Source organism: Scophthalmus maximus, chromosome 21 (assembly GCF_022379125.1).
Source record: "Scophthalmus maximus strain ysfricsl-2021 chromosome 21, ASM2237912v1, whole genome shotgun sequence".
NCBI lineage: Eukaryota > Metazoa > Chordata > Actinopteri > Pleuronectiformes > Scophthalmidae > Scophthalmus > Scophthalmus maximus.
The window spans coordinates 5,275,384-5,296,500 of NC_061535.1; the positions used below are offsets into that span (position 1 = coordinate 5,275,384).

General features: G+C 41.9%; 1 protein-coding gene across 2 annotated transcripts in view; it reads right to left on the reverse strand.

Annotated features, from left to right (window-relative positions):
* cntnap2a (contactin associated protein 2a) overlaps window positions 1–21,117 on the reverse strand; it is a 280,648-nt gene that overhangs the window by 88,986 nt on the left and 170,545 nt on the right. For both annotated transcript variants that reach the window (XM_035619745.2, XM_047329941.1), the window contains exons 11-15: window positions 12,790–12,952; window positions 6,891–6,997; window positions 3,478–3,597; window positions 2,536–2,651; window positions 1,426–1,510 (exon numbers count right to left, since the gene is read on the reverse strand). In XM_035619745.2, the coding sequence (XP_035475638.2) occupies window positions 1,426–1,510; window positions 2,536–2,651; window positions 3,478–3,597; window positions 6,891–6,997; window positions 12,790–12,952 (591 nt within the window). The remainder of the gene's footprint in view (window positions 1–1,425; window positions 1,511–2,535; window positions 2,652–3,477; window positions 3,598–6,890; window positions 6,998–12,789; window positions 12,953–21,117) is intronic.

The following is a 21,117-nucleotide window of genomic DNA, read 5'->3' on the forward strand; positions in this document are numbered from 1 at the left end:
GCAAAGTTTTGGTCTACTGCACTAATACCCAACTATTACCAACCACCTATGCCTTTACTTCCTCTTTGTCAATCACAGAGCAAGAACACACAATACAACACACACAAACACACACACACACACACACAAACACACACACTCATTTAAAAAATCTGCAATTTTCTATTCCATCCTCTTTCCATCGTCTCTCACTCTATCGTCTAATTGCCAGACATGTCTTGTCATTATGAAGTGCTGAGTGTGTGTGTGTGTGTGTGTGTGTGTGTGTGTGTGTGTGTGTGTGTGTGTGTGTGGGGTTGTGTGAGTGTGCCGGACACTACAAGATTGCTTGGTTGTTTAGAATTGGTTTAGGGAATGCATTATTTGAGTGACTGGTTCCAAAAAATATAGTTAGACATAGAGGTTTGTGTGCCTGTGTGTGTGTGTGTGTGTGTGTGATTATTAAAAGGAAAAATGGCAGAAAATGGTTCTGACAATGACAGCAGGCCTGTTCAAAGTGAAAAAAAAACTGCAGAGTGAGTACACACACACACACACACACACACAGACAGACTCACACACACACAGAAACACACACGCACACAGACACACACACACACACACACACACACACACACACACACACACACACACACACACACACAGACAGACAGACACAGACATACACACACACAAATGTCTTCCTCACACAAGATATTAGACCAACGCCATCGACACAGACAGAGGAAAACAAGAGTAAAGTGCCGCCGCCTTTGTCTCGTGCTTCACCAGGGTTGGCAGCTGCACAGCTGCAAGCCCTCCTCTCTGCTCTTCTGTGCTGCATAACAACTATTCCCTTCTTTAAACTCCACTACACCAGCCATAACACAAATCAAACACAGCTTATCCAGGGCAAACCTTACTCGACTCAACCGTTTCCAAAGCCAGCCTAACTGATCCAAACCAAACTGACACGAAACCCAGGCCTTGCTCAAGTACATTACAGCCAAAACGACATGAGTGCAAACATATCTGATGCAAATGACTGTAATCCAAGTTAATCTACTGAGAAAGATCCAAGCCAGGCCGCCACTGATTTCCAATGGTCTGTTTGAATACTGTCATTTGTATTCTAGTGCTGATTTAAGGCAGGAGGAAGGGAACAGAAACAAACATGCAGATGGGTGACAAATTCAAGGAAAAACTCCAAAGTATGGAGTTAGGTGATAACAAGCCGAGTTGAGTTCTGGTTATATCCATGTCACAGGACTCCCATAATTTCCGTACTCATCTGCATTCTTAAGGTTACTCTGTTCATTTATTCAGATTTTTCTTTTAATTTTTGTCTCCTCCCTCTGTAGTATGCCCAGACTGGAGAGCAGATGGGAACAAACGTCCTGCCTGTTTGAGTCGGCGGAGAATGAAGACGCCATCCTCAGCCTTTACCTGGAGTGTTGAGCAGTCTGGACTTTTGACAGCTGTAGACGATTTGCTGCTCACAGTATTCTGCACTGGTGGTGATGGCAGTCACCTGAAAATCACAAAAAAACATGTACCATTATTTTTTCATATTCAACCAGACAGTTCGATTTCACGTAAAGGACAAATTATTGAGCTTCAAAATGAAACAAAAGTGCATCGCAATGTTTAGAGAGGCTGAAAATGGAACACGCGATCCATACAAATAAGGGGGGAACATAATTACAGGACGGACACGCTACTCAAACCCTGTCGTCTCATGTGACACAGCCGTCTCGTACACTCCTGCAGGTAGAAACCGCTGTCACTCCTCACTGTGGTGCTGAAAGCTGCAAAGCTCACACGCAGTTTTCGCTTTTGACGGAGAGTGACAACCGCAATCTATAACCACTCACCACAAAGATTAAAGATTTGACTCCTGAGTGTGAAGGAGCAGCGTCAGGTAGCGTGAGCTGTATGTGGCCGAGCCACAGCAACCGGCAGAGGCCCCGGGGCTATAGACAAGATTAATATTGGGCATTTGAAAGAATAAAGACTGGAGTGTAGCGTGTGGTCCAATTATGCTCGTTTCCTGGCAGTCACAGGCTGCAGTTATGATGCTGCTGTTGGTGTCGATTTGTCAAAACAGTGACAGCAGACATATTGGTTCATAGCTCGAATGTAGCAATGGTTACAGCCTCCAATTATTCTGTGTTTTTACTTGGAGAAATGACCGACTTCACTCTCATTGATAATAACTGTAGCAAGGATTACGGCAAATAGTTACGAGTTTTATTCACAGAGTTGTCAAATATTCAGGCATAAATTCAACTGCTGTTCTCTGTATGTCAGCGTCTGTGACTGGGTCCTTGAGCGAGAAGGAGTTTTTTTGATCAGAAAAGGAACAGATGTGACCTTTATTGACTGAGAGGTCATCTGATTTCATGAAATCATATATGAAAATTAAATGACGGTATAATCCCATAAAGTAAAATAGTACATGAAAAATCCTCACGCATCATCACGCACACTTCATCTATGAATAACATCACATTCACTAACAGTTTGTGTGGGCAGGCATGAATGAAATGTTATTACCTGGTCCATAGAGGCACTGTAGTTGACCTGTAGCACGGTGCGTCTCTCTCTACTGGAGCCGGTCACTGCAGTTTTAGGTGGCAGGTTGTTCATAACTGTCGTCCACACTTTGTCCTCTACAGGCACAAAACACGCACAAACACGTTTAACATGTTAATACTTGGATCATGGCAAAAGAGATTATTCTTTGACTGTGAGAACCAAACCTGTTAGACATAGTAAGTTAATAGTTTGATTACATTTACACACCCAGTCAGTTTGTAATGTCTTACATGCTCAAAAAAAAGGGGTCAGTTCAGCCGTCATCATGGCAGTGGAGTTTCTTCGGTGTGTTGCAGCTCCAGGGTTTAATAGACACTTGTGCACTGTTATAGCATAAGCCAGTCACTCAGACATCTCCCTGTTCATTCACACTGTCAGTCAGGGAATGTGAGGTGTGCTACTCACCGTGACCAAAGGGCCAGCCAGCAGACTGCAGTGACATTTCATTAAAAGTCTCGCCTTTGCTCTGTCTGCGAGCTCTTGTTGCAGACTATCTACTTATTCAACTCTGTGTGAGTGTGTGTGTGTGTGTATGTGTGTGTGTTGGACTGAAGTGTCACTCAGACCACTGGAGCACTCTTAGGTTACAATAACAAGTTGGTTGCATATGTGTTGCTGGTGTGTGTGTGTGTGTGTGTGTGTGTGTGTGTGTGTGTGTGTGTGTGCGTGTGTATACGTGTTTGTGTGTTTATCTGCTCCTTTACAGTAAAATGTCAGCTGTGACAGTGTTGCCATGGAAACCCCAGGTATTGCAGTTTAAGAGTGCTACTGTCTGATGTTAAGAATGTGCTGGAGAGTTCCCTTCCCTCACAGGTCACTGGGGCTAGACAGAGTCGGGAAATGCCCGCGCGCGCACATACACACAAGGAACAATGATTGCAGGCACTCCCACACACAAACCTGTCATGTTGCAGTTGACTTTAAAGGGGCCAAGGGGTCCGCTGCCATCAGGGTCAATCCAGTAGGTGTCAGAGGACCTGCCCAAATGCTTATAGGCCTCACATGATGGCTCATAGATGGCTGCGAGTGGGGGATGAGATAAAGAGAGAAAGAAAAAATTTAAAAGCAGTTGGAGGAGGATGGGTATTAAGAGAGGGGGAAAAAAAACAAGCTACTGAAGCTGTAATGCTAATAACACATCCTGTGAAAAAGAAAAAAGAAGTTTAATACGGCTGACTGAAATCTCAGAAAAATCCTACTGTGATGATAAGATCTCATCATAGTGTTGATAGGTTTATTTTGTCTTAGTCAATGACTAAGTATGCATAACAGTGACATATCAGTTTAATTATTTTACACAACATGTTAAGATATATACTGACATCGTAAAATTTACACATGTTGTGTTAATGATTTCAAAGCACGGTTGGTTGCACGAAAAATGAAGTGATAGTTTTGCTTTTCCACGAGTGGTGAAACAACTTTAGCTTAGTTTGGCCTGAGGGCAGTGGCAGTATTTGGGCCAGGATTTTACTTACAGTGAAATCACAAGAGTTGATCCTCTGGTAAACATGAAAGAAATTTTAGCCGTTCTCATTTATCTGATCTGAGTCAGTATGACAATGAAGATGATATTCTGCCACAAGGAAGCTGGCATCAATTTCTCTAAATGTTTTGTGTATTTCATATATATGCAGTTTAATATATATTTTTTGTTGTATAATGGACTGAAAATTGTAGAATTTGAGGGATGGATCTAAAATAGCACGTCAGTGTCTGCAGATGCTTTCTCTTGTTCCTCCTTCCAGAAGGCAGATTCATGAGGTTGCCAGTCTCTATTCAGCACCTGTCAAGAAGTGGTGTCTTGTCCCACACACTCTGACAACATATTGATGTTGTGTTAGTGTTGATCTACACACACACAGACAACGAGGGCAGATAAGGAAGATTTACACTTCTAAGGTAGATGTGAAGAGTGACTTAGAGTGAAACTTTCGTGATTGCGGCCGTTCAGGAGTTTTCAAAAGGAAAAAGAAAACAAAAACATTTTCTGTCTTCTTCTCTCCCTCAATTTGCTTTGATATTGCTCTTTATCACTCTTTCAGTTTTCCGTCACATGCCTGATTTTTCTGTTGGCTTGGACCCTCACCTATGGTCATGAGCTCTGGGTAGTTACCGAAAGAACTGGATCCCGGATACAATAGAGGAGAGTGATAGAGGTGAGGAGTTTCGTTACATCTGCAGGGAGCTCAGAGTAGAGCCTCTGTTCCTTCACGTTGAAAGTAGCCACTTGAGTTGGTTCAGGCGACTTTTTAGGATACCTCCGAACTGGGAGGAGACCCTGTGGTAGAGAACCAGAACTTGCTGGGGGGATTATATATTTGGCCAGGGAATATCTTGGGAGCCCCCAGGAGGAGCGTGAAAGTGTTACTGGGGAGAGGAACATCTGGATCACACTGCTTCGCCTGCTGCCACCGTGATCTCTCCTCGAATAAGCCAAAGAAAATTGATGAAATCTTTCGTGCTACTTCTCTCATCATTACATTCTTTAATCACTTGAATATTGGTCTTTTCCTCTTTGATATTCCTCAGCTCATGCAGGTGTTCAGCGAGGAACTTGCTAGTATAGAAAGTATGTCACCTTCTACTGAAGGACAAGGATCAGTAAAGAACTCTTCAATAGTGTTGAGACACTACTTTGTGTTTAAAGCCACCAGTCGAAGGCTGTAACACGGTGGACGTTGAAAAATCAGCATTTCTTCAAGGATTGCTTTACAGCGACTCCACAGAAATATTCAAAGGCCTGCACACAAAGTTTAAGGAAACGTACTGGAGAGCAAGAGTTTAGAATAAAAGTACATCATGTTCGGCCAATGTAGCTTTTAGAGTAAAATTCTAGATTGGTAGATATGGTGACAAAAATAACTTTTCAACCATAAAATATCCAGATAAAAGCAGGTAACAATTGTAAGTAGGAGTGCGGTCAGAACAGTAATGAACCTGAAATCAAGTAACTACAAAATGGCAGCATGTCATTAGCTTACAGCCTATAACTTGGAACTAAACTAAGCCAGTTATATTTAGGTTGCTTCTGCCTTCTGTTAGCAGCAGCTGTACCAATTCTGGCAATTCGAGTCAACCCAGAAAATATTTTCATTAATGATTCATTTAAATGTTTTTCATTAAATGTTTAGGCTTTTGACAAGCATATCACCGCTGTTGTGAAAGGGAGATACTTTCAGCTAAGAAACATCGCAAAACCCAAACCCTTCCTCTCCTTCAATGACCTAAAGATCATTCTTAATGCCTAAATCTTATCATGGATGGATTATTAACATGCCCTCTGTTTGTGCATCAGCCGTCGTCCCTGCCACATTGTGAAACCACATTGTAGTCTGTAAAATAATTTGTTTTGTCCAGTCAAAAGTCCATAAACAGCACATATCAAATGCATGATGACATAAACTAAGAAAGGTAGCAAACTCTCAAACTTGCAGTGCCATAAAGTTTGGTGACGTTGCATTTTGCTCCAAAACGTGACTCTCCCCATGAATGCCAGTAACTTTAAAAGCACCTGCCCTACAGAGTGCGGGCATGGAGTTTTAGTCTTCAAGCATGAGACATTAAATGGTTAATGGACTGTGGATATATTCTTGATGGCATCCCCAGTTTTTTGATTCCTTCCTCAGACTTAAGAGCAAGTCAACAGCTACTGAATATGTTCAGGCAGGAGAAAGCAACGCTCATCCACTCTCTGGTCCCCAGAATCAGCATATGACTTTCCAGCCCACAAACCCTCACCTCCAGGTTACTGCTGTGTCCCCAGCCACATCTTACAAGTGAATTAGTCCTTAACTCATAAATATTGACACAGACATATCTCTGGTCACACAAAGAAATCTCATATTGCTTTCATCACATTTCCATGTTTTTATTTTCTATGCTTGATGCTATGTCCCTCTACGATACTTTATCCTGAAAAAAATCTTATTCGTACTTTGTCTCACACTTAAGGCATATTCAATTTGTTGTTTTTTGGCTGAACATACACAATATAAAGCAGAACTATATTTGTGGAATATGGAAGAAGGGACAGGTTTTTTTTTAGCCTTCAAAAAAACTTATTCTGCCTTTCTCCCTTTCTGACTGGGTTGCGTCTTCCAAGACAAAAACTAAGACACAAAGGCAAAATCCTGGTTTCTAAACACTTCAAAAAGTCATCTGTCCCTCCGCTGAGCATTGTGGCTTTGGGAGGAGAAACAGCTTCACTGCTTACAGTTGGACAAAGGACGAAACAGAAGGAGAAACACACGAGGAACAGAGAACAGTGGTAATAATATGCGGTAGGGAAAAAAACACACTCCTTTACTTACAGGTGTGACAAGTGGCTCCACTGTATCCTGTTCCATCACAGGTACAGCTGAAACTGTCCCACGACTGTTTACACCGGCCGCCGTGTTCACAGTGATTGGGCATACACCTGGACAGAGGGAGGGGGAGAGTTTAAGTACTTAAGTTCTTACAAAACGTGTGCTGCCTGGAAAAGATGGGAAAAAAATGTAAAGGTCAAAGGCGCGCACACACACATACACACACGGCTAATGTACTGTTATGTTAACCACAATAAATGACAAACAACGGAGTTAAAGCTATACACACGCACGCGCACGCACATGGCCAAGCTGCTTTCAGACATGCACTGAAGTCCGGACATTTTCCTGAAATTTTCTGGAGGGAATGTATGGGAGGATGCAGATGTCCACAAATATTACTCCGGACATTTCCCGTAATTTGTCCCGCCAGTGCCAGTACAATTTATGAAAATGAGTCAAGCCTTGTGGGAATACAGCGGGAAAAAAATTCATGACGGAGCAAGTGGCCGCTCACTACCCAGGCGCCACCCCTCACCTCAATGTTCCGGTAAATGTCCTGCGGTTGTTACCGCGAACAAAATTTTCTGGAGTTCGGGCCTGAAAAAAAGCCTTAGCTATTCTAATGATACAAGAAATATCTTTGAAAAACAGTGTAAAAATCATCCTTGCAAGGTCGAGCCGCTCAACCTGCTCTGCAAGCATTTTGCATCATCTTTCTTCTTCTTCTTCGTGTATCATTTACTGTAATTTGAATATGTTGACTGACTATAGTAAAGCCTTAATGTGGACGCTTTGAGAGATGAGCCTTAAGTCAACAAAGAGCCAAATAAACAATCAAACAACTATAGTGAAATCTAAGATACTACTGGGAAGGGTAAAATGTTCATGGCTATAACTATCTTCCTCTGTGAAGCAGATTATATCAGGATATACTACATTTTGTATGAAATAATGGTAGGAAAGAGTGTAAACTGTTCTAAATTGTACAAGAAAAAATTGTGATATCCCTCATAAAGAGGAAAAGTGGCCCAAGGTGATTAAGCCGGTTATATGCATTAACTGAACCTCACACACTGAGATTTGCTTTTGCTTTTCTCCGGAGAGGCTCCTCTCAAAAAGCGATACATGTCCGGACTGAGGCAGAGAGGCATCGATGTTCCAGTGATGCACACAAAACTTTCTCTTTCACAAAAAGTGGATTTGCTGAGTTTAGATGAATGTATTCTCTACCATTTCACTGAACATGTACATTAGCATGCAAATGCATTTGAATTCAATAGCGGCGCAGGACCTGCAGTTGGATTTAAACGTTATATTATTTATTCTATCTAACAGGGAGCGGAATATATTAAACATGGCAATTAGAAAACACCCCCCAACGACTCCACGTAGCTACAGTAACATGGCGTGGCCAGCTGGCTGCTCACTTTGAAAAAACATTTTTCCCTGTTTTGGGCCTTTGTTCACTATAAGATGGTATTTTTCACACTCAAGATTGCTTTTTGAAAATGTTTTTAGAGAGGACACGTCTGGAATGTGGCTGCTGCGTGGCTGCAAATGTGGACAAAAGAAAAAAAAAAGATGTGACATATACCAGCAAAAAGATGAGATGCGGTTGCCGATTCTGAATGTTTATCACTGATCACAGAATGCATTCATGAATCAGTATTTCATATCATGAAACTTTTTAAATTAGGTGAAAACAGAAATGAGAATAACATCATTGCATGTCTGCATATCCAGAGACACTATTGAAGTGATCACAGAAAAGTGATTTATGCAGATGGCTGCTGTAATGTAGTCAAAACAGCAAGAAACCGCACTTGAATACATTGTAAACATAGTAGTGAAGACATCGCTCCTTTTCTTGACGGAATTTGGAAACCTATTGAAATCCTGAACAAATCTAAGTACTGTGGTTTGATCTGCCTGCGGGCCGAGCAGAGAGGGATCCCTAGACACTGTAGTGCGTGCGCACACGCACACGCACACACACACACACACACACACACACACACACACACTCACACACACACAAAAAGGAAAAACAAGCACTGACTCACGAGAGCCACATTTAAAATGCTGAGTTCTTCTTTAGCCATGCAGGGGGTCAGGCTGTTAAGCAGCATGGAGCTACAGTGACCATGGAGCTGATAAACAACTGTGGGGGTTTTCTTGTGATATATGATGAGTTCGCTGACAGTGAATCATCGTTTTACGAATGTACTGTATTTAATGTGTACAAGAGCTACATGTGCATGCAGGGATATACAGGAGCTGCCGTAGAAGAAGACTGTGAGACTGTTGAATGATGCAAAGAAGACACATTGGTACTTGTACCTGCTTTCCATTCTAAATAAAAAATGGTTTCTTCCTACTGAAACGCTGGATTTGCGTGGATAAAAAAAAGTTCCAATTTAAAAATTTGAACTTCATATAAAAAAATAGGCTCTCAAACCGGCTGCCATTCATTTTCCACTAAATTCATATTATCCCTTGACTTTCTTTGCATTGCATTTACTGCGGAAAAGAGTCTAATATGCCTGGGATCCATCTGTGCGATGACGTTTGTCGATTCAGCGGGGCTATCGGGCACGGTTTGCTTTTAACAATGAGCTACAATTGACAAGCACAGAAAATCACAAAAGATATTATGCTCAGCAAGCTGTGAACACTTAAGTTCACTCACTATATACTGTGTTATGGGCTTTGAATGAGGGGAGGGAGAAAAAAAGCTAAATCTAATCGAAGAGGATGGAGCAACTCCAGAGTTTGTGTATGCCTTTATGTGCCACAGCATGTGCTGTTGTGGTGCCCTCGCAGAATAACAGTGACATTGTGGGATACAGCAATTTGCATGCACACAAAGCCTTGCCGCTGCTTGAAATTGTGTCTGTGGGGAATGTGTGTGTGTGTGTTGCTTCCTCCACCTTCGCAGCCCAAAGAGAATCTCACAGTAGAACGGCATTGATCAAAAAGAGGTCAAACGGGGCTATTGAGCTGCTTTCAAAGACATTCTGATTAGTTAGATGGTAACACTGCACCCATTCATCTTCCATGGCAGAACAAGGCCCACCTGAAGTACTGCAGGGATCACACACACACACACACACCCACACACACACACACCCACACACATACAGTTGAACTAACAGAGCTGCGCAATGCTGAAAGCAGCAGGAATAGCAAACAGTCGTGGACGACCTCCACGAGGGTCTGTTCTCAAAGTAACACAGCTATTAGCAACTGTCAGCAGCAGTGAAAATGCTCCGCGATCAGCCATAATAATGATTTTATATGACGTGGCGGCACTTAAAGGTGTCATACTTCTTTACCACAGTGTGGTTGCAGCGGCCCTGCGGGGTAACTGCAGTAAGAATTGCAGTATCATCTAACTCACACCAGCCTCATGAATTCAACATGCTGGTCACTTTTATGCCTCCAGGTGTCACAAAGTTGCTCCCTCATCACTACATGTTGATGCGGATACTCCCACATCAGCCCGGGGACTGTCTCCCTGTATCTCATCCACGGGGATCGCGCCGGATTGATAACCCTGATCTTTTTTTACACAAGCAGATTCAGTTTCAGACATTTAGTCAAAGATCTATTAATCATGGTAAGCACAGGGCCTAAAGTCCTGGAACTATTAAACACAACATATGCTACGCTTAAGAAGACAACTAATGTGAACAATCATTTTTAAAATGCGATACATCACACAGCTGCTGTCGTAAAGCTGTATTTTATGTTGGCTTCGTCAAACAATGTTGCGGTCATAAAATATCTCATAGATTTCATCAGCAACCAGTTTGCAATCACTTCTGGTTAACAGTAGTGAGCAGAGATGAAATCTATTTCTATGTATTATTTAACCGCTCCAATGTCCGGCACTCCTAGGAGGTCTAATGGGTGTGTACCACCACGACACAGGGGAAGGACATTTTGAAAATTAAACCACGATTAAATTACTAGGTTATTTCTTCCTCATTCATTAACATGATCATTGGGCAAAAAAATATTACAATAAAACAATTAAAGTGCAACAGCTTATATGTTTTGAAGGAAACGTAATTGCTGGCTGGCCTATGTTCACGACTGACACACTAGACAAAGTTTGGATCCAGAATTCCAACAGTGGTGAGGTGTAAGTATCACAGGTACTTTGGTTAAGGTTAGGGACAAATTGTGTTTTTTATTAAATGGAGGGCATTGTTCCAAAACCCCAAAAAGTGCCTGATGGGGGTTGTGGCTTCAATTTACAAACTCACAGAGCAACATTCGGTGGCTGAAGATGACACACTGTGTTTGTGTCACCGTTTTGATATCAGTGAACTATTAACAATGATATAAGAAATATTTGAAATCAAATCCAATGTCCAGTCGTCAGTCATTTTAAATGTGTGTGTCTTGTCTGTGTGCTCTGGATGATGTGCGAGGTGTTTTCATGTTTAATTGTTATGTAAAGTCATGTGTTAATTATTGTGTGTGGATCAGGTGATCGGGAGATTCTGACAGACTTTTCTCATCCCTCATTTTGAATGCCAAACATAGTCAATATCACTACACAGTCAATGTCATTGACCTGACGTGTGGTTTATTTTATCAGACAACATAGTGATCATATAACAAAATTTTTTTTTTTTTGCAGGAATAGCTTGATTTTCTTTAGCTGAAATTGCTCCTTGCTTCCTTATCTTCTCAATGTGTGTGACTGTGTGAGCAGGCCTAGTCATGTAGCGACATAACACACCAAATAAACTTGCAAACGGTAAAAGGTGACAAAATGAACATGTAATTATTCTTGGTTTTCAGTATAAACTGTGAATGTTTGGTAAATGATCTAAAAATACTTTAGAGGATGAAAACTCAGTTTGTCACATGAACAGCTTCTGCAAACATGTCTATCTCTATTTAGTGTGGACTTGGCCTCAGTATAAACGATAGCATCCTAGCAAGCCAGATCTCTCTTAAAGTGAGGACGGAATTGATCTAAATCAAGCAGTGGCAGCAGGTGTCTTCTTTTCTGGGCAAAGGAAAATTGATGAAGGTAAGTGCTATCGACAAACGCGATCTGAAAACAAATCGCTCAGTGCAGGGAAAATGCTGTCCCAATCAGTGCAAGGTCAGCGCCTAATTGTAGCTTCCCAGTCTTGTTCCCCTTAACGATGCAACCCCGCGGTTTCTAATATAGACAGAATCAGTCCTTTATGCCCACTGGACCCTTGTTTAACATGGGAGACGGCATAATGGCTGAAGGTTAAACCAGTGCACAAAGTTGAACTATTTTTGCACACAGACATCGAAGTCAGTGTAAGGGTGCGCTCAAATTGAGCTGAAGGCTTGGATGATTCTATACATGGCAAATCTGTCCCAATGTGTTTGTCTAGTCCGTGACAAGGGAGTAAATTGAAATGTCAACAAGTTGTAATGAATTCTTTCAATGAGCCAACACTGAGACATGCCGCGCAGAATTCCCCAGCTTTGGTGCACTTGGCGATGAAATCGACAAATGAGCGGCTCATTTTGAATGTTTGATTAAGATCACGGCGTTTCCCAAAGACAAAACCTACTCTTTACTTTGAGTTTAAAGCGAAAATACCATTTGTGTTTACATACATCCCTTTACACCGCGAATCAACCAAATCATTTATATCAATTTATCAGTCTGATAAGCACACAAAAAAAAACAGCCACACATAAACATATTCAACAAACCGGAGACCTGAGTCATACATCTCCACATAACAGTCTTGTTTACTATTTGACTCTTCCAATTTAAAGCCACTTGATTTATGACACCCATTGTTTTTGTGCTCTGCACATGACTAGAATGAATAGTTTCAGTTATGAACAATTGAGGGGATGTGTGCGTGCATGCCGGAATTATCACTCTTACCTGTCAAGGATTGCACACATGTCCAGGCTGACATTCTCAAACGCTCCCACAATGCCCTTTTCCACCGCATGCAAATCAGCAGGTTGGTCATCCACCAGGATTGCTTGCATGCAGCCCTGGAAGGAACGCCGGGAGGGTGGGAACAGGGTCTGTAGAAAATACCCTGAAACCAACACAGGAGACAAAAAAAGGAGCACAAAATAACATTTTAATATATATGTATCTAATACACACAAAGTCTGACACCACTTTACCCAAAACATACAGCTCTCCTGCAGGTAGTGAAGGAAGTGAATTAAGTCTTGTAAATCAAGTAAATTACGTCTTTACTTGTGTGTGTTACTTTTTACGTCAGTAAAAAGGCAGTGTTAGACGAAACTGTGTTACCACATTCCGTGATGCATCACTAGGACAATACTGTCCTGCAGGAAGTAGCATTGGCTGAGAAAAATGCATGTAACAAAGGACATTGGGCTCAAGCTACAGCAAGCTAATGACCCAAAACACAAGACTAAAGCCCAGAGGTCTCTGTTCTTATCCCCACAAAGCAGGTTTGAGATGAACTGCACAAAACGGTAAAAACAAACCAACTCACACACGTGTTGTGCAACATTGTTGGGATGGGCTCGCTGAAAAATATCGGATTTCTATTGTAGAAAGTACATCACGATTGTGTTTGGCCAAAAAAGAAGAAGAAAAAAATGAAATTCAGTCCAGATTTTAGTCCAGATTTCAAGATTCCTTTTCTTGCTCTTTTTTTCTTTTTCTTTCTGTGAAAAACTGAGACATTGGATCCAAAAGTATACATTTAAATTACAGCTGGGAAACTGGAGGTGATTGAAAACATTTGACCAGTAGTGTGAATGTACACTATGATAATCCTGGACAGATTTAGACAAGAAACACATAATGGGATGCACAGCAGCTTGTGTTTGAACAATGAAGTGACAGAGTGTGGGAGGGAGACAACAACGAGGAAAAAGGGCTTTTTTTGATCCGTGATTTAAAAAAATAAAACACACCATGAAAAGAGGACCCTCTACAGAAAGGAGACATGAAACTTAACAACAACCTCATCCTTGACAAGGATGAACAACAGACTCGCACAGTGCCGGGGTTATTGTCACTTTTTACAGCCATGGACCTTCATCAGTCCTCTCGTTTTAGAGCTTATCCACAAGGCTCATTAGTCCTAATACCAGTGCTAAGGCCGCAATAGACTAGAGGACGTGTAGGTTTTACTATATACTATAGCTTTATGAGATACAAGAGTCAATGGCCCATCCAGAGGTAGCACTGGGCCTTGAATGAGACAGGGGACAAGGCTAGGACAAAAGTGTGTGCACATGGTAAGTGTGTAGTAACTCTTTTGTCTGTGGACACAGAGCAGGTCTGTGTACTTCCAATGTGCAAATGTGTATTTTTGCACTTGGATACAGTGTGTGAATGTACTCTATACAGTATGTGTACATGTACAAGTTTTATTACAGTGAACGTGCACTGTCAGATATAGGAGATGAGAGCCTGGGATTCAATCTTCTTTCACAACACACAGGTCACTCATAAAACACTGCCGCTCAATGACATATTCATCATGGTGATGTTATAAGCTGTCACTCTCTCTATCATGCCTATCATCCTCAAGGCCAAAGCATCAGGGCTTATTGCAGAGGGCATATGCCCCCTGTGTGTGTGTGTGTAAGAGAGAGAGAGAGTGTGTGTGCGTGTTTGTGTCCATATAAAAACATAATTGTAGTTTATGTGGATGTCCGACGCACCAGCGAGTAAAGCAGTAGAAAAGTCCAATGTGTGTGCACCTGCATGTGCGTCGCTGCCGGATTCGTCCCTCTCATCGCATTCTCTGATTTCCCTTTCCACTCCAAAAGTTTCTCCTGTCATCCCTGCCATCTGTCTCTTCTCCTGCCACACCTGTCTGCCGTCTTTTCCAGAGGAGCGAGAGACCGACCGACCAGAGGAAGGAAGAGAGAGGGGAAGACGGAGAGGGAGGCAGAAGATGGAGCACGGAGCAGACTACAGCTGGTTGGCAGCACTCTGTGTCCTCTGGATAGCATATGAATGCAAAGGAGAAACGCAGCCTTCCTGACAGTTTGGCAGAACGAGGGGAGCAACGCACGGAACGAGGGCTGGGTAGATGGATGTACAGTGTGTTACTAGGCTTTGTTGTTTGGTGACAACTGTTTTTTTGTTGTTGTTGTTTTTAGCTCATATACAGGTCATTTCGTTTGGAGGACCTTTATTTAGACATGCACCTGAAAATGTTTGTCACTATCTAAATTTCTAATAAAGGTTATGTTTCACGTGATTAAAATACCCTCACAAAACTAAAATGTTTCATATCTAGAGAAAGAAACTGGATCAAGCATCCTATATAAACTTCCCCTTCTTAATCTAGTAATTTACATATAACATGCATATTAATTGTAAGAGAGAGTCAGAGAAAATGTATCCAACTTTGAATTTACAGTTATTATCTCTTTGAAGTCAAGATTCTTTTTGTCCAGCGTAAAAATGTCGTTGCTATTTTATAGTCTTCCGTCCTGTCAACAAGCCTTAAGGTTAATTTTCTCCTTCGCTTCTCAAAAATGTATCGTCCTCTTATTCAGAAAACCGCTGTAGTGACAAACGGTGGGAGATGCGGGCCAAGATTAATGAGGTGGAATTTAACAGACACAAACAGTTGGCAAACAAGGCACAGATGTGGCCATACATCTGCACACCCTGAAGCCGTCACACACCCATAGCTTAAATCCAAGTTAAGCGTGTCAGAAAACAATTAATTGTTTTTGTCCCCGAATACAATGCCGCTCTGAGGTTTTAATTTGTAGTATAAACAAAAAACGCTATCATGTATAACCCCCAAGGATTTTGAACACCAGCCATAATCGCCTGCAGTCTTGCTGGCTCTCTATCACAGCCCCCCTGCTGCGCCCATAGAGCTTCTCTTACAATACACACTGGAAGGCCCACACCAGCTCTCCCGTACCTCAACACATCAGACAGGCGCGGCTGGCTCCCAGGCTGCAGAGCACTTGTTTCCACACCCCACCACATTTAGGGGGATGAATCTGCCTCCAAAAGAAGCAGGCTGGAACTCAGCCAAAATGCTCAGAGGTAAAAGAGCAAAAAAAAAGAAAAAAGAAACAAATATTCTGGGGATGCAACATATTCAGAAGTGACAAAAGTTGTTGCCAAAAACAATATGTAGATTCTTACAAAATCCATATTCACGTAGGGGGAAAATTGTGCTCATTACTGACCACCTGCTGCTATTTCTCCCTAAAGTATTTCCCTTAAAGTGAATATATATATTTCTTTTTTTCTTTTCAACATACATAACCCTGCTGTTTTTCTCGCTCCATCATTCAGTGAAAGTGGCTGAAAATGAGCAGATCAGATCTTTCTACCCTCTTGACGTCAAGACGGGTTCTGGTTAATCGAGAACCAGCCCGAACCTTTTTCGCTCACTAACAGTCATCACCGACTGAAAAGTTACTAAGCTTTCCTACCTATGCTTTAAATGTTTTATGTAAAGCACATTGAATTGCCTTGTTGTTGAAATGTGCTATATAAATAAACTTGCCTTGCCTTGCCTTACCTGTCCACCATTGTTGTTTTTCTCTCTCTAGTAACACGCAGATGTTACACAACATTCTTCATCTGAGGGAAGTACGGACCTACAGGATTTTTGGGCGGACATATCCCCACAACAATGTCAAAACATGACTGCCAGTACAAGGCCGGATTCCCTTCAAGACTGAAGCTCAAGGATGGATCAATACCGACCCGACTTCAAACTTGGAATCTGTAAGTTTTGCCAATTTTCATGCCGTTTTACTGTTTATTTTGTAGGCTAGCCATTGGGACCTGGTGTTGGAAATGTGGAGCGGCTCAGACAGATGGCTCTATTTGAACAGTTCAATGAACATGGTCTAAAGCACATGGTGCAAGAGCATTTAGGGTGTGTCCAAATCTACTTGTGCCATTTTATTTGCAGAAAAACAGGGTAGCTGCACCAGGTGCATGGTTTTGAAGGAACAGAGTCTTGTAATTAATGATGAGTGTTTTTTGGCTGTAACATGCAATAAACCAAGTGTAATCTCCCATTCCTTTTAAAACCCAGGTGCACTTGCGCCTTGGTGGATGTCTACAACAAGGGCAGACTTGCCAGGTAAGAAGAGAGAAAGCTCTTCGCACATGCCTTTGTAGGCCCTGTCTTTATAATTCACCTTAAAATTAGATTAACAGTGAAATACTTCACCACTAAATTATTAAATGTATTAATTATAATTAATTAATAAACAATGTGGGCGCTGGACAGGAAAAGGACAACTGCAAAGACTTTTGCAGTGGTTCCCTGTATACATGCACCCACACGTATAGTATAAACCTGAAAATTTGGCATATGTCCCCTTTAAAGGGGCAGTAAGCGGTTTTGGAGAAAGATTGTTTGCTGTTGATTTTCTGACTGAACTGATCCAGGCTTGAACCCACATCCTCGGGTGTGGGAGTTGGAGGCGCTAACCACACAGCCAAAACCCGAATCGTAGCATCAGTCCTAAGTTGCCCCCTCCCCCACAGGGTCAGTGAAAACAAGGAGCGGCATTGGCAAGAACAAAAGAGTGAATCTGAGAAATAAAAAAAGTTAATATTGGATTGTTTCACTGCGGTTTCATTTGTAAGCACTAATTAACACCCCCACACCACTGCACAACCCAGCAGAAGGGTACCGCATCGCCAGATTAATGTATGAATGAAGCTGAAGCATACACTTATTCCTGTCTGGCCTCTCTGCTCTGACGAGGGTGTGTGTGTGTGTGTGTGTGTGTGGCTTAGACCCACCCCTCAGTCAAACCAAGACTTTCAACTACAAATTATTTATTTATCTGTGCAAATAAAACAAATGAGAGAAAACAGGACAATTACGAAAACAATTAAAAAGGAAGCAATGATCTAAGAAGTGCTGCAACACCATTTGTAAGAACTCAAATTGTGTCAAATTGTGAAGGAAATGGAGACAGAAAAACAAATAAAAGATAAACTGCGCGCAATTTTTTCCACAATTGTCAAACCCCAGGGTGCTTCAGGGCAGAACACTCCATAATTGATTTGTTCCCTGTTCCTTCAGAGAAAAGAGCAGGACTTTATGGCCTTGTGTTTGTACATGTGTGTTTGTGAAAGTGTCCATCTGCCCTCCCTCTCGAGAAATTCAATTTGTGGACGTCTCCTGTCAGTCACTTACTAATTTCTGAAAGCGCAGCGTCAGGAGCGAGAAACTACTCCCCGGATAATAGGCTGTGGATTCAGGAGTCTGCTTCTAAAAGCAGACGCTCGCAGGATGGAGGGGTGGAGATGAGAGGAGATGACGGGAGCCAAAAGAAGGGGTCCAACTCGGTTAAAGAGGATAAAAGGGATGTGGGGAGAGGATGAGGGCCAGAGAAGGAGGACGGAACATAAACTGAGAAATAGGAGAGAAGTGGAGAAAAGGAAACAGAGGCGAATGATACAATTAAGGAAGAGGGCAGAGTCAAGGGTGATGACAGAGGCTTAAAAGCCAAGTCTTCTCTTTCCTCTGACATCTTAAGTATAATATCCTGAAACTCTGTAACCTTGGTTTTACGCAGTGCCACATGAATTTCAATGCCTAAGAATGAGCAAAGGTTGGGCAGTTACATCCAAAGCAACATTCTCACCTATTTATTGCCACTTCAGTGCTCCTGAAGTCAAAGAAAAGAATAAGGAATTAGTCTTTCTAGTGGAGGAAAAACAAGAGCAATTATGTGTCTCAGTCAAATGCCATTGTATATTTGCACCTAACATCTGTCTGGCAGTTTGTTATTTCTTTTTAATTAAACTACATGACAACAGACATTAAAAAAACTAGGTTTGGGCATGATAAAGCTGGTACTTTCAAGGGTATTTTGCCTCGAAAACAGCAAAATACTGCACACAAAAACTTGACAGAAATATGGAAGAAAAGAAATAAATGAGCTGCGAGATCTGAATAACCTCTAACTCTTCGGTAACGGCACTTTAGCTGCATTATGTCCCATCATAGTAATCAAAATACATTATACATAACCACTTATGCAAATGAGCTGATTTATCAAGTTAATCAAATCATTAATTATCATTTTTTTCCAGCATGCTTTTCTCCATATTACACATCATTGGCATTAATATTAATGCTATCAAAAAGCATTAAGGGGCTCTGTTGTGTTTAAAAAATAGTTGTCCTTCATTAAAAGTCGAACAGATCAACTGCTGCATGGAGGAATCCTGCAGTTTAAGTACTGATTCACTTTTTTTTGTAGGACAAACAAACAGAAACTGGCTACACTTTATTTTTATCTTTTGAGCCGGGCAGTGAGAGAGCAATACTTTGACTAATTGTTTTCCATGTTTCACATTAAATGGAGACAAAATAGATGGCCTGCGAAGGGAATAGCATTCTCCTGGTGTCCATCCCCAGTGACTGCAGACGATGGGACAGCCGAATTGACAAAAAGGTCTCAACCTCGCAAGAGAGAAAGAATTCCGTTGACAATGGAATAAAAGCATGCGAAGAACCTCGGACGGCCATTCACTCCGTGCAGAGAGCTCTGACATGCAGTTTACCTATTTCTAGCAAGTAACATAAGCAGCCTATTTTACTAATACAACCGGTCATTTAACTGGAGGATTGTTTAAGGTTGTTTTCTGCTTTGGGCAGTAGCCAGGCTGCTGGCATTGAGTCAGGAGCTCTGAGACAAAGTACCTGTGTCTTTACCGCCGTCTTGCTCCTGCAGCGTCTTTACGACGACGACGAAACATTAATACACGCTGGAAACACCCGGGGCATGAAAAGTTGTCTGTTGCCTTTTTAAGTTACAAGCAAAAACACTGTGATTCAGAGCTTGCTCAGGTCATACTCTTCGCATATCCCTGCATATGTGGCAGTCAAGCTTCACTATGGTACTAATTAGTGCTAATTTGGCTTAATGTGGCAATTGGCCATGCTTAATAAACACTAAGTCACAGAGGGAAGGAAAAAAAAAAACGTAAAATGAAGGATATAGAATGAGACAGATAGTCAAACGCTGGTAGTTCCCAGTTCCTGAATTAAATGTTTCGATGCAGAGCAAACACTTCTGTATATACACGCACCACAATAACATGAAGAGAAGACAACCAAACAGAAGACGTGACGGGATGCGTATTCTTACTCCTTTGTGAAATGTAGAGCTGCATCACGTCAATATGATCTGAATACATGGTGGTGGGAAGCAGTGGTACTTTGTTTACTCAGTCTTGTCCAGTCTGTGGCCACTGATCAAGAACTGTTCCCAATAAACACACAGCAGATTGGTGCCTTAAAGCCACGCGATTCGAAGCAGATTGTGACCTGGATGACAGAGCCTACGCCCGGCAATTATCTGAAGCCTTGTCCTGTATATTAAAGAACATGGATCGCTCATGATACTAGCTGGTGTCTTCTAATTGTGTCACGGCGATGGGACGGACTCGGTGCAGATTAAATACTGTTGGAGAGCTTTAGGACGGCTTAATGTGCTCGGCCTCTCTGACTCGTGAAGCCGAGCGATCAGAGAGAGCAACCGAGTGCAAAGCAAAGAGCAAACTACCTTTTGTACACTCACTGCACCTCGTGCACACCTCGGCGCTGGGATGGAAATTAGCCTCAGAATGTGATGAGGTGGTGGAGTATTTTTGAATTAATGTTGCGGATGTTATGTCTGATTTGTGAGATCATTTTGTTCCTGCTGTGTGTGTGAATGAGTGTGTGTGAGATAGAGAGAGAGAGAGCTTAGGCTTTTCAGACTATTTGGTCAAAAACATCCACACCCTCGTTTAAACAAGTTCACAGACGTGCAAACTCGCAACGCACACATTCAAATGATCTGAGGCCTTCATTGTGAAACTGCATGAAAGCGGACATGGCCGTGAAGTTGAACGACACTGTGTGAATGTGTTCTCGACGCAAATAGAAAAAAAAGAAAAAGAAAGTAAAACCAGAGGCTGTCTACTGGAGCAGAGAGAAGTTAGCAGTATAGCTGTCAAGTACGTGCAGTATGTATTTGCACTTTAGGCTACTTGTCAGCAAATAAATCCTACAACTCCTAAAGACCCAAACCAAGATTCCACCCTCTCACTGCTGTCTCTTTCCACGGCCCTTTTCCACCTCACAATTAGAAGATAACCTGATATGTCTGCCGCTTTGCAGTAATAATTTTTTTCCACTCTAAAGGTGTAGGGGTGTCTGTACAGGAGCTACAGGAAGTTTGAGAAGTTTGAGATGGCATATTGAGGCAG